The 14783-nt window shown below is 37.1% G+C and overlaps 1 protein-coding gene across 4 annotated transcripts in view; it reads left to right on the forward strand.

Moving 5' to 3' along the window:
* Positions 1 to 14783, forward strand: part of Reph (Regulator of eph expression) — a 62199-nt gene that overhangs the window by 17642 nt on the left and 29774 nt on the right. For 3 of the 4 annotated variants that reach the window (XM_089731717.1, XM_089731714.1, XM_089731716.1), the window contains one exon: positions 10992 to 11042. The exons of the other annotated variant lie outside the window; for it this stretch is intronic. In XM_089731717.1, coding sequence (XP_089587843.1) covers positions 10992 to 11042 — 51 coding nt within the window. The remainder of the gene's footprint in view (positions 1 to 10991; positions 11043 to 14783) is intronic. 4 annotated transcript variants of the gene reach the window in all.

The following is a 14783-nucleotide window of genomic DNA, read 5'->3' on the forward strand; positions in this document are numbered from 1 at the left end:
CCAGTAACCACTTAATACCAGGTGGGCTGTGAGGTCGTCCACCCATCTATGCAATAAAAAAAAAATCTATTCACATTACTTCTTCACCAATCCTCCAACCGTCCGTAAAAAAAACAAGTCGACGTGTTCATATGTGGTTTCCGGCAACATTTCTCCGTCGGCGTCGGCTCGTTATTAGTACTTATGTCACCCCGCCGCCGCGCCGCCCGGACCGGTCCTCGGAGCCGGTTTTCGCTCGGCTATCGTTTTTTACGAGACCCCGTTCGCCGAGATGCCGGTAATGAGCAACACTACACTTGCGGGCTTTTGGGGAGTTCACATTTAGACATCCACCAGGCAACGTTACACATAGTTTTATCCTTAATACGGATAATATTATGTACAGCCGACAAGCCAGCAGGTTTGACTACTTCAGTTTCAATACATCATTGCATATTAATTATGTCATTTGAATAATTCGAATAATCTCATGAGACTTTTTAAGGAGCAAAAAAAAAAAGTTTGTATTATGTCTTTATATTTATGAGAACTGTTCTCTAAATAAGTTAACTGTCATTCATTCCAGAAAGATGTTTATCTATATATGTGAAGCAAAAACTTTGTATCCCTTGTTACGAAAATTGCACGGACGGAGGAGTATGAAATTTTCCACACTTATAGAGAATATAGAGAAGAAGTGCACAATGCTAATATTTTTTTAAAATAATGCATAAAAGATACATTAAATCAATAAAGAAAACATTACACACACTACATACCATGTATTTGACGCACACACGCATGCATACTATTTATAGTCAAACTTTTGTTCTTGACGTCTGTTGTCAAATTGAGAATAGATTAAATATTGTTTGTCTTTGTTAATATTTTTTATAGTGTAAGTCTTGGCGAAATTTGTGATTATAGAAGTATAAAATACAATCATAATAGTGTACAAACTTACAATTCCAATTAATTATAGTCGAATTTCGACTATTGCGGGACCACTAGTCATCATTAATTTATCATGAATTCGGACCACTCGTTCATCATAATACCTCGTCTACATAAGATAGTGACGTATATACAGGTTCTAAGTTGAATGAGTATTTGCTGAGCTGCTGATTTGTTTTTCTTTCCACGAGCAGACGAGCTCAAGTCATATATGGGGTTGAATGCCCACGGAAGACCCACGGATAGCTCATCGACATCGCAAACAAGAATTCTATCGTGGGAATGATTCTAACATGATGAAAACCCCAATTCCATATTAAGTCGAAATCTTACTTCAATTGTTGTGCTCACGTTTATTGTTTGATTGTTCTACTATTGAAACCGAGACGCATTACTGCAGCAGAAAGACTAGTGAACGTGATAACAACGTGCGGGCCCACAAAATGTCCTACAAACAATATGATAATTAACAAATTTTATTATAGATTTGTTAGTGAATTCTAATTAGATTAGTTAAACAAATTTGATTCCTAAAAACAACAGGTTTTCCAATTAACCGTTATGGGTATCTTAAAATTTTGTTAAATATACAGATATATGGTGGTAGGACGTCTTGTAAGTCCGCACGGGCAGGTACCACCACCCATCTATTTCTGTCGTGAAGCAGTAATGCGTTTCGGTTTGAAGGATGGGGCAGCCGTTGTAACTATAATTGAGACCTTAAAACTGAAATCTCAAGGTGGGTGGCACAATTACGTTCTAGATGTCTATGAGCTCCAGTAACCATTTAACACCAGGTGTGCTGTGAGCTCGTCCACGTATATATGCAATAATAATAATAATAAAATGCTTATATGAACTCACTCATGAGCTCGCAACTCTAATTATCAATTCAGTCCTTATTTTTACGCTTAGATAATGGACAACGAATCCAGATCATAATTATGCTAGAAAACGGTTACCGGTCCCCAAATTGACGTCTGGTCAGATATGAAACTAAGAGTTTTACAAGTGGACCGTCGCGGACCGGAACGCAGGATCGCTTCGTGGCAGAAATAGGTAGGGCGGGAGCAGGACGTGCGGGCCAGAGCGCCAGCGGTGTATGGCCGTGCCAGTTATATTTACTAGAACGTATTTTAAGACCGGCAACTTCGTTCGTTCACGCCGGTATTATTGACGAGCCGTGTACAAGTCGAACCGGTTCAACAACAATGCAGAGACTAATAGATCTAAAATGAGCCGAACTAAATACGATCATAATTTAACGGGAATTAAAACGATGGATTTTTTATTATATCTTCATATATTTTTTTTATTGCTTAGATGGATGGATGGCTATAATATGGAATGAGCTCCCCTCCACGGTGTTTCCCGAGCGCTATGACATGTCCTTCTTTAAAAGAGGCTTGTGGAGAGTATTAAGCGGTAGGCAGCGGCTTGGCTCTGCCCATGGCATTGCTGAAGTCCATGGGCGACGGTAACCACTCACCATCAGGTAGGCCGTATGCTCGTTTGCCTACAAGGACAATAAAAAAAGGATGGGTGGACGAGCTCACAGCCCACCTGGTGTTAAGTGGTTACTGGAGCCCATAGACATCTACAATGTAAATGCGTCACCCACTTTGAGATTTAAGTTCTCAGGTCACAAGTGTAGTTACAACGGCTGCCCCACCCTTCAAACCGAAACGCGTTACTGCTTCACGGCGGAAATAAGCAGGGCTTTTCTTCATATTTTTATCTTGAACGACATCTGTATAGGCCTATTTGGTAAATTGATAGTTGATTTTGGTTCGCGCCGACAGGCCAGTAAGCACTTCAAACGTAGCAATCACAATGTTCCCGTCAATCTATAAAACTGTCTGTATTGCTGTCCGCAGTGAGCACACATGAACACACTTCACATTGCGTACATGTGATTTTCAAAATAAACAGCTGTGCCTATTGTTGAATCTAACAACAAGTGGGTCAGTTTAATAAGTGTAGGTAAGTCGATTAACCGTCGCCATAGACATTATATTTTTTTTATTGCCCTTGTAGGCAGACGAGTATACGGCCCACCTGATGGTGAGTGGTTACCGTCGCCCATGGACTTCACCAATTCCAGGGACGAAACCAAACCGCTGCCTATCATTAAGTTAGCGTTACCGTTCCTCAAGAAGTGACGTTTGGGCGATAATTATAATAGAATGACGGCTTTAATACCCTTCAAATATAAAGACATGACTTTATGCAGACACTAGATGATGACCGAGCTTTGCTCGGTTTTTTTGGTAAAGCCATCTTGTTGTGTCTTTAAAGCGGTTAGTTGCCCTCAATTAAGAAAAATAGTATTATTATTCGCCAATAGATGTCGGGAAGAGTTGATTATTGAAAACACTAATAAAACAACATTTTCTGGAAATAATTCGTAGCTAGATCGATTTATCGCCCCCGAAATCCCCTGTATACTAAATTTTATAAAAATCGTTGGAGCCGTTTCCGTGATTCAGATTATATATATATACAAGAATTGCTCGTTTAAAGGTATAAGATTAGCAGGTATCAGCCACTATCAGCGCCTATGTGTCTCATACACGCGGATCCATCGCCACTGTATCACACGAAAAAGCGTTTGTTTTATTTCAGTTATTAAATTATAAATTTCTAAACTATAAATATTTTTTATTTAGGAATTATTAATTGAACACATAAATTATTTTAAAAAAATCCATTCAAATAATACATTCGCAGACAAATTTCTAGAACTCGAAACTATTGAGACATTTAACAGTAATAATAACTCCGGGCTTGATGTTTTTATTAATACATAACAATCTTATCGGCCTCAAGGTTCATATTTGAACGATAATGTTCTTAAATCTATACCCCTCTATGTGTGTCACGATACGATAACAGAATTCAACGAGAATTTATTAATATCAGTATCGCTTACTGTCCAATTTATCTAAAAATGATTTACATATATAAAACGAAATAATTCCTATAGGGTATGGACTATGGTATTCCCTATAGTGTTATGTATTTAATGTTCCAAGGCCACACGCAAAATAAATTCAAACGACACTCGATAGATTAGACGAAGGATCATATTTGCAGTTGACTTGTTAGTTCCTAGGAGGTTCAGTGACCTATTTCTAATAAAATACTTACTACATACTTTCCTGGCAAAGGAAAGGCAACATTGAACGTAGCCTTTCCTTTGCCATTCAGTTTTTTTTATACTAATAAAAAAACACATTTTGACATATAGTGTTCGAGTTTAGATTCTATTAATACAATATCGGCCCGTTAAAATAGTTTTAATATAAAATCTAGGGAATATTTAAAACTTTCTTCCATTTCTTATTTTTAAGACCTCTAAGCTCGTACGACTCTCACGTGTGACCACGACAAGTCTTACTTATTAGACCACGGACGGGTGATGCAGATGATTACTAATACAGTTTAATTGCCGGCACATGTGTTAGATAAAGAAATGCATAAAATGAGCACGATATTTTACTGTAAGATCGTCTATAAATTAGTTATTGTATCTTTACTAAAGTCTTATTGCTATTAGGTGCTTCTTAAAATATTTTCTACTAATCATAAATAAAAAACTATAAAAATTCAAGATACTCTAAGTACAGGTTTACAATGTTAGAGAGAACCCACGTGATCAATTTACTAAGATGTTTTTTATTAGTAAATGCAACGCGGTGCCGCGAATCGTAGTCAAAGCAGCAAATATATCGGCTAGAACGAGTGCAGGCAGTAGGTATCCGAGGTTCGTTCACCTCTGAACCGAAACCGGGTCGAGTAGGTTACCGCCTCGCGTCTAGGGCTGACTAACTCGTGAATTACGGTATAAATTCGAATAGTAAAAAAAAATTATAAAGCAAAACTTCTTAAAGCTATAGACCCTATGAATAACAGTAATTCAAATTCAAAATCATTTATTTCAACTTAGATGTCAGTATAATACACTTGTTGAATGTCAAAATATAAATAACAATGTTAACTCTACCACCGGTTCCAAAAAAAGCCACAGTCCTGAGAAGAACCGGCGAAACAAACCCAGCGGGCTTTTTTTTTGTTTTTTCTCAAATATGTATTTACTTTTTTTTTTTTATAAATAAAAATATTTACAATAAAGGAAAAAACAAGTCAAAAAATACAATTAAAAAAATAAATAATATTATGAAAAATGAAAAGGCCAGGAGCGAACGCCTCATTCCCACGTAGTGCCATCTAGTAAATAATCCTTAACTTTATAATATGCCTTGTTGCACAAACGTTCCTTGACAGTTTTGTTAAGTAAAGTATCAATTAGAATATCAGCTACGTTCGAAACAGCTACTTTCAAAGCCGAACGCAGACATGCATGCACGACAATGCGTCGTCAAACTACGCCCGCATTGACCAGGGCATATCCTGGCACTGAAATCGGAATGCACTCATCAGCAACACTAGATAGTCAAATAAATATGCGCTGTAAACCTGTAGTATTAAAGTAGCTTGACAGACTAGTCCGGCTCGTCTGGTTTAGATCAGGACATTTCGATGTTACTTCAACGCCGTAGAAATTGAAGTCGTCTTTCCTTAAAGGATAAAAAGATCGGTTTACTCGTATCGAGCGATGCGAATTTTTTTCTAAGAAAATACCCATCTAGATAGCGTCATCCCGAGTAATTGTCACAATAAAATAATAACATATTGTAATAAAAATAATATAAAATATTTCTATAGCTGTGTAACTGCTTACTAAATGTAGGATGTGTTGAGATAACCAGAGTAGTACGTACCAACATCCTCCCAAGCTACCGCCGCTTCAATCCTTCCAATTCGAAGGGCGGGGCAGGTGTTGTTCCGTACAATAGAGACTCCTACGTCATGTATCAATTTGGGAGGTGATATTTACGTTGTGATGTCTATGAACTTCAGTGACAGTTCCATCGCTTAAACCAGAGGAACCAAGTGAGACAGACTCACAACTTGCCAAAATAATTATGCAAATTTACTCCTTTTGCGGTTTCGGTTTAGTTTATATAGTAGTTCATGAATAGACATTAAGGTGCTTGATTATTTAGAAAGAAATTCTCCGCCCAGAGCCAAAATACAATAACCAAAAACTACTATGTCACACATTGAAAGTCTTGTTTATTAGGACTGGGGCGTTTCCATTATGTGTAAAATACCTTCATTAGCCAAATTAAAGTAACTTAAAAAAAAAACGAGTTACAAAACTTGCTAATAAAAATGTTATCAACCCTAAATCCGTCGAACCACAGTACAGTGAACCAACAGTAGTAGTCGTTCCATACTATTATCGAATATTGTAAACAAGTATTTTTTTTATGATTAAAAAACACGGTATTGTCCATTTCCAAATATTATGATGTAAACTAAGTTTGAAGTAAACAATTAGAAGATTAATAATTTAATCAACATTTGTTTATTTGTATGGAGTTCGTTGACCTGAAGTTTTCAATTAGCCGTAAGAGTTTGAAAATCATAGTGATCGTAATAATGAAAATTTGATATCCTTTGAAATATTTCATATATAAAGGCAATGAAATACTAATTTTCATTTAGACGGCATTATAAATTACAGGAAAAAATAATTACTATATTACAAAAATATAGTGACAAATAACGAACGCTAAATTAGTCAAAAGTAACTTTAGTTGTGAATTACTTTCTTTTTCTTGCGTTAAGGACAGATTGCCTGTCAAGCCACTTCGCTTATATAAAATCCACTGCACAAACTTATTTATTTCCGTGGAGATGCTTCTTAGTCAGACGGATATCAATTCTGGCTAGGTTGGCGCGCGATCTAGGTCTATTCCTAGATCTATCTCCGGTTAAGAGTGTCGATTCGAAGTAGTATAGACAGTGGAGAGAATCTCTGTGCGATGTCAGCCGTATTGCAATTTTTTTTCAAATGGTACCAATTATACAGTCATACGTTAGCTTAACAAGAAAAATAACATGCGAATTTTACTGTTCCAACACGATAACAGTTGTACTGCCACGATTAAAATTTAAAAAAAAGTGTCCAGGATCAACCCCTGAAACAATATAAGAACAACAAGAGTCTTGTATTCGATGGGTATGTAATGGTACACAGGGCACAGACACATCAATAAATATGATGTGGTAATAATTGCGTGTGCTTAAAAAACACATTTACAATTCTGTTACAACGTTACTCTGTGGCAGAACGTTGCACAGCGGCACGATACGCTGAAGGGAAAAAATCAGCACAATTAAAACCTGCAATTTGCTTATCTCTTAGAATAATTGTATTTTAATTTGTAAACGTGATCTTGCAAAAATCATTTAACATTAGTAAACACTTAGTTATAAAACTGGTGGAAAACTTTTCAACTGTATATATTATTTGCGCATTTAGTTTTTCTAAATAAATCAGACTATTGTATGATGATGATTTAGCGGCGGTTAAGTCGCAACTATGGCATCAACTACGGTCACACATTACTCAGAGGTGGCCAATCCTCTGTGCTTATGCAAGTATTTTAACGTTCTCGACAGCGTAAAAGTTAACTCATATTTGTGTGCAGTTGGAACAGCGCCCAAGCGGCAATAGTTCTGACTCCATACAAATTTTGAGTTAACTTTTACGCTAGCGAGAACGTTAAATAACTCGCACTAAGCACATTGATCACGTTTCTCTTTAGAAAAGCACCTAGTGGAATAGTAATACATCTTACACTATCATAATTACTCTACTGCATACTTAACATGACATTAGCAGTAAATACTGATGGTAGGGGCATCGTCTGTTGGCTCCGGTATCCACATACCACTACTGGTCTGAAGGCTACACAAAACACTCCGGTATATTTCTTTTAAATCGTCCAATGTACCAACTTCTAAACTGAAAATTATTGGAAACATTGGAAGTAATAAAATGTCTAAAACAAATTTGAGTTTCAGAACATGACTCCTATAAGTTGTACCATTCATCACACGTGTACCAATGATCGTGTTCGAACATCAGACAATGGCATATAAGAACGTTTTTGTGCAGCGTTGTTCGGGAGCATAGCAACAGAATTAGCGCTAAGATCGATCTAGTCTCGGGTCATTGACTTGACATAATGATCTCTTCTCGTGAAAACAGCCTACGCCTTGCTTCAAACATTATACTAATAAAATTTTCAAGCGATGCTCAAAGTGACGACTATTCGTTTCAACTTACATGTTATCAAAAGGCACGTGGTGGATGTCAAAATGCTGATTAGTTATTAACGAATTATTAACTTTACGACCGGTGCCAAACAAAAAAAAAGCAGTCTTGAGAACAACTGGTAAAACTCACTTAATTATTGTTCGTTATTTACCTACTTACATTCACAATTCAAAATAAAAATGGTAATAGCAATGATGAATTGAATTGTCTTGGGGCGAACACTCCCACATTTTTTTATTTTTTTTTTATTGCTTAGATGGGTGGACGAGCTCACAGCCCACCTGGTGTTAAGTGGTTACTGGAGCCCATAGACATCTACAACGTAAATGCGCCACTCATCTTGAGATATAAGTTCTAAGGTCTCAGTTACAACGGCTACCCCGCCCTTCAAACCGAAACGCATTACTGCTTCACGGCAGAAATAGGCAAGGCGGTGGTACCTATCCGTGCGGACTCACAAGAGGTCCTACCACCAGTGAATGATGCTTTTGCGTGGACCTTTAAATAATATTGAACTTTGAGGAGTACATGCCGCATGGACGTCTCCTGACGGGCTTCCTTAGAGCTGCGGCGGGCGGTACCTGAACACTAATGGGGACCTTGCTGTAGTGCTCTGTACGAAACTACTTATTTTATGAATTCGCTTCGCTGGCAACCTCACCCCAAGGTCGTTCCGGGAGTTTGCATTGTGCGAGTCAGACACTGGGCGAATAAAATTTGTGAATAATAAAATTTATTGAGGCTGTTCACTTTTTTTCCTGCATATGCTGATAGCCTTGAGAGGCTATTTCAGCTTCACCCTAACGTGTGTAGGAGCTCAAACCGGAGTGTTGCTAAAACTGACATTAACAAGAGCAGTGCTTCGCAGAATCTACCACCAGATCGGAAACACGACTCACTGAGAAGATCCGGCGAGAAACTCAGTGGGTATGGGGCAGTTCACGTTTTATCGTCATAATAAGGCACGCACTGTCCATTGAGTTCGATCGATCGACCAATGTGCTTAGTACGAGTTTTTTAACGTTCTCGATAGCGTAAAAGTTAACTCAAATTTGTATGCAGTTGGAACAGCGCCCCTAGCGGCAAACGTAGGCAAACGTTTCAACTCCATACAAATTTGAGTTAACTTTTACGAGAGCGTCGAAAACGTTAAAAAACTCGCACTAAGCATACTATCTATAGGGACTAACATTTAATTTTATACTGGGACCACATATAGGTAAAAGAGAAACATACGTACAAATATTACATTTTATTTATGTACAAGATAAGATTGGTTAATGTGTTTGAAACTTGTGAAGCACAAAGCAAATTAATACAAATAAGATGTCATAATTATCACGTCTTAATGGAATATATTATCACACTAGCGACCCGCCCTCGCTTTGCCTCGGGAACTGTAATTTATTATAGATCTTATTGAATTTTCTTTTGTACAAATTTGGTTCTGATAGTCACAAACACAATAAAAAAGAAAGTAACAAACAAAAAATCTAATCTTTCCTTTTCTTAATTATATATTCATGGTTCACTATTTTGGGGATAATTGCTTACACATAAAAGATAGATATATGTTGTCGCGGGTTTTTTTGTAGAACTATTTGAGATAAACATTTCCATTTTACATTATATATTTATGTATAGCTCCAATGATTTTTGCGGCGCACGCCAGAATAGCTCGCTCGCAGATGGCCGATTTTTTCCTACTTACTTGACACCTATCGTTATATTTTGGGTAATTCACACTATATCTTTATAAATTATAGCTTCTGTGTTATTATGATTTGTAAGGTATATTACTGTAAAGTATCATAAAAATCAATTCAGTACTTTTTGCGTGAAAGAGGAATAAATATACATCCATACCTTGCAAACTTTCGCCTTTGTAATATTAGTAAGATTACATAGCCCGGTTTTTTTTACAATAAAATATTGTTTGCTTTATACTCAAACGAACTCGCCAGCTGTTAAATGACTATCGAAGCTGATGGACATCACAACGTGAATACCTTGAGACATGAAGTCGAACTACAGTACCAAAGTTTATTCAATTATTCTAGATAAGTACCTAGGTAGTAAACTATTCAGAGACTGTACATACCTTCGTATAGTACTAGGAGCACGCAAGTCGCGCGGACTCAATTATTACTTACGAACACGCGCGACCCACAACTGCGATAATAACTAAATTCAATTGTGTATATAATGAATAAGCTGTATCCTTCATGCGCAACAACATTACTACGGAGTACTGCGAGTCCGGGATTACATCTAATGTGATTTTTAAACATCCAGTTTTATTAATAATGAGTCGGTCTGGCTGTTGCAAAATATCCAGGGATACAAACAAACACAAAAAATAAATAAATCCGGTCAAGTCATTTAGGAATGACATTATTTTATCTATATATTATTTAATACGTGACGCAAAAACTTTGTACTTCTTTTTACGAAAATTGTGCAGACGGAGGAGTATGAAATTTCCCATACTTATAGTTTCTATAGAGTAGGAGTGCAGAATGCTTTTTTTTTTATTATGCATAAAAATACATTAAATCAATTAAAAAAAACATTACACACACTACCATATGTTTGACACACACAGCTATATACTCTTTTGTTTAGAATAGATTAATATTGTTTGTCTTTAATATTTATTTTTCAATATTGTAGCCTTGGCGAAATCTGTGATTATAGAAGCATAGTCTTTGACAATAGAAATATAATAATGTTCAACCTTATAATTTAAATTAACTAAGTTACAACTTCGGCCACCAGGCGACCACTAGTATTATATAAAAATAGAATAGATGACAAGAAAATCTTAGCAATTCCATAATAATTGATTGTCGCAATGTTGCAGGTGATCTCAACACGGACGTCATAATGAAGTGGAATGACGGCACCGACATCAGTGAGTACCGGCTGCCAGCCAACTTGCTTTTACCGTTATACGAACGAATGCTTCCACTCGCTTTGGACACGCAGGAAATAATATTTTACACCTGTCTCTTAATTGAAAACCCGTGTAAAGAAAGACACGCTCAGCGCGGCGAAGAACGCACGATGGAGGGCCCCGTACTTAGAGTAAACTCTAATTAATTATAATTATAATTACAAGTAAATTATCTATACTTCTATGCTAATATTATAAAGAGGAAAGATTTGTTTGTTTGTTTGTATTGAATAGGCTCCGAAACTACTGAACCGATTTGAAAAATTCTTTCACTGTTTGGAAGTTACACTATTCCCCTTTATATAGGCTATAATATTTTTTGAAAAAAATTAGGGTACCTTACTAAAACTCCAATAATGTAACCCAAGATGTAAAAACTAATCTATACTAATATTATAAAGAGGAAAGATTTGTTTGTTTGTTTGTTTCGAATAGGCTCCGAAACTACTGGACCGATTTGAAAAGTTATTTTTCCATTAGAAGCCGACATTGTCCCTGATGAACATAGGCTACTTCTTTTAATTTTTTTTTTTTTTTTTTGTTTCATGTGTGTTTTAATGTTTCCGAAGCGAAGCGAGGGCGGGTCGCTAGTTGACTATATTAATGAAAACTATTGATCATAGAATAAAATAATGTACTACGACTTTGTAGAACACATTACTATTTACAAAAAATTTCGCGACAGCATAACATGTCTGACTATTATAGTTATGCCGTAATAAGTTTTCTTTTATTAAAAAAAATAAAACAACGTCAAATATCGTTGAAATTTTTGTTAAAGACCCGAGCGGAGCCGGGGCGGGTCGCTTGTAAGCAATAATTATAATTACAAGTAAATTATTATAAATATAAATATGGAAATTTTATGTTTCAAATAGAAACTTCTATATTATTAAGGTGAGAATCTCAGTATGAGCACTCAGACTTTTTTAATTTCTCATTTATATATATAGGTACTAAGAAGTACCATTGCTTTATTTTTTTACGCTAAAACGAGCATACTGACTCACAGCTTATCTGATGTTAAGTAGAATGACACCGGAACGCTGTTTTTGCCCGGTTATGCGTTACGTTGGGCCGAGTACGATAGTCGTTATACAAAACGAGTCCAGTTTTCGACATCATTTTCAAAGATGGAGGCGTGATTTGCTTGGCGATGGTGCTTTAAAATACGGGCTTGGGCGACGACTTAACACCTGGTGGAACGAGAGCTTGTTCGCCCATTTAGAGTTACAAAAACTTTAGAGTCCACTTTAGAGGCTTTTTAACCACTGAAAGCGTTGATAGGTAGTTTTCAATTTTGCGATTTCGGTAACGATGAATTTAAACTTTCTCTAATTTTTTTTTTTTGTATTCAGGCACGTTCAGAATAAAAAATGCTTCATCACAATCAAGTCAATAACTCATTTATTGATAATATTATATTATAATCATTTATATTTTTCATTCTACGCATTTGATAACGCCAACACGGATGACAATCTAAATAGGTTTTTTTTTAAAAAGCTTGGAAATCGTACTTCTTTTGTTTTTAATAATGTTCTAATATCCAGTTACTTTTCCTTTATTATTGTATTATGTATGTATGTATATAAAATTGGCGAATTTCAACACCCATTACTGGAAAAATAACAAACAAGTTAGAATTTGAATTTCGAACCAGTGATACGAATTAGATTTGGGGTAGTTTTTAATGTATAACTCCTAATTTAAGTGTTTACTCCAGTGTTTACGAATATATGCACGTGCTTGTTGTCATGACAACAAATTTACTGTACTTATAATTACGGTAACATTAAAGTTATAAGAATTAAATCAAATGACACGCTTTAGGGCCCAAATTTGAACACGACCCTGATAGCATCGAACCCGCGACCCACGCGCGATCCCCCTGCGCCGGAGCACAAGCGTTGTAATCGCAGCCAGACAATTGATGACACACTATTATTAGTCGGACAAACGATACGCGGATGTTGTGTAAAAATAATTGGAATTGCACTTGTTGTATTTATAAGCGAGTTATGTTGGCATGACATGAGGTTGGCGAGCTATTCGCGTTCCGACACATGAATATTAATCGTGGAACGATCTAGATGCGCGTACGATCTTTTAATAATCGCCCCGAAGGTGAATTAAAACTTACCATGTACTTCTTCCGCGAGCCAAACGTGAAGCCGTCGTTTGAAAGTACTTTAGGTTACGACGGTCCACCTAGTGTGTCCAGTTCCAACAACCACTTAACATCTTCCTCCCGATCCACTAACGGTGCTTTTAGGTACCTTAAAGCACCGGTCATCGTTCTCATCGAACCCCTCGCTTACGACGAAGGGCTCGACGAGTAAATTAACCCACAGACGCTGCCCACTGAGTTTTTAGCTGGATCGTCTCAGTGGGTCGCATTTCCGATCTGGTAGTAGATTCTGCGAAGCACGGCTCTTGCTAGGTTTCGTGTTAGCAACGTCGTCAGGTTTGAGCCCCGTGAGCTCACCTACTAGTTAAGGTTACGTTGAAATAGCCTCTCAAGCTCTCAGCTTAGGTAAAAAAAAGCTTAATACCAGACGGCCCGCGAGTGAGCTCACCTAACTTATAAAATCATGGGCTCGATTTGAGAGACTGAAATAAGTAATTGTTTCCCGCACCAGTTAGCACGACCTCTGACACAAACCCAGGTTGAACTCTAAAGCACTATTGTTCGTTCCCACACGCCTTCTGCAATACCAAGTTTATTAGAGTAATAAATTAGTGTTTTTTTCTCTGTCGAATGACGATTTCAATTGTTCAGTAGACAGCGAATATCGGGTAATCTCTATTATCTTCTGTTGCGAATGCAATCGTGTGTTCTTTTTTGTAGGTTAGAGACTTAGAGAAAATGATATTATAAAATAGAGATCTCACACGTGTGCATTCGTATCTTAATATATTTTTATTTTTTATTTTTTTTATTGCATAGATGGATGGACGAGCTCACAGCCCACCTGGTGTTAAGAGGTTACTAGAGCCCATAGACATCTACAACGTAAATGCTCCACCCACCTTGAGATATAAGTTCTAGGGTCTCAGTATAGTTACAACGGCTGCCCCGCCCTTCAAACCGAAACGCATTACTGCTTCACGGAAGAAACAGGCAGGGTGGTGGTATCTACCCGCGCGGACTCATAAGAGGTCCTCTTACTAGTAAAGTATTCGTCGTCTTTCGTGAACCTGTGTGATTGTAGATCGTTCTTACACAGGTGAACGTCCTTTGCGTCTTTAAGCGGAGTATTATTGAAATATCTTTGTATACGAGCTTAACTACGGCTGTAGCGAGTATCATACGCCGCGTGGGCGACTGTGCGGCCGTCTCATAGATAAGTTCCGCATAAATCAGTTTATATGTATAATCTCACAAGACCGCGGCGCGCGATCAAAGTAATCAGTGTTTGATTGTTTAACGCGGACGCTGCCTCGTGCCGGGCATATTATTGACCCATGTAAGTCGTCACTATTCGTGTAATCTACAGAGAGCTATAGAGAATATATACATATACTACTGTAATGACCCTCAACTCAAATGACGCTAGGATGCTATTTGAGGCTTGCGAGAATCCTTAAGTAATTCAAGTTTCTATACGCATAAATGCTTTACGTTACAAGACAGATGGCATTTACGAGATAGTGTATTCGAACGTCAGTGACCACTTACGACGACGTCCCATCAAC

Source organism: Bombyx mandarina, chromosome 12 (genome assembly GCF_030267445.1).
Source record: "Bombyx mandarina strain Sakado chromosome 12, ASM3026744v2".
Classification (NCBI taxonomy): domain Eukaryota; kingdom Metazoa; phylum Arthropoda; class Insecta; order Lepidoptera; family Bombycidae; genus Bombyx; species Bombyx mandarina.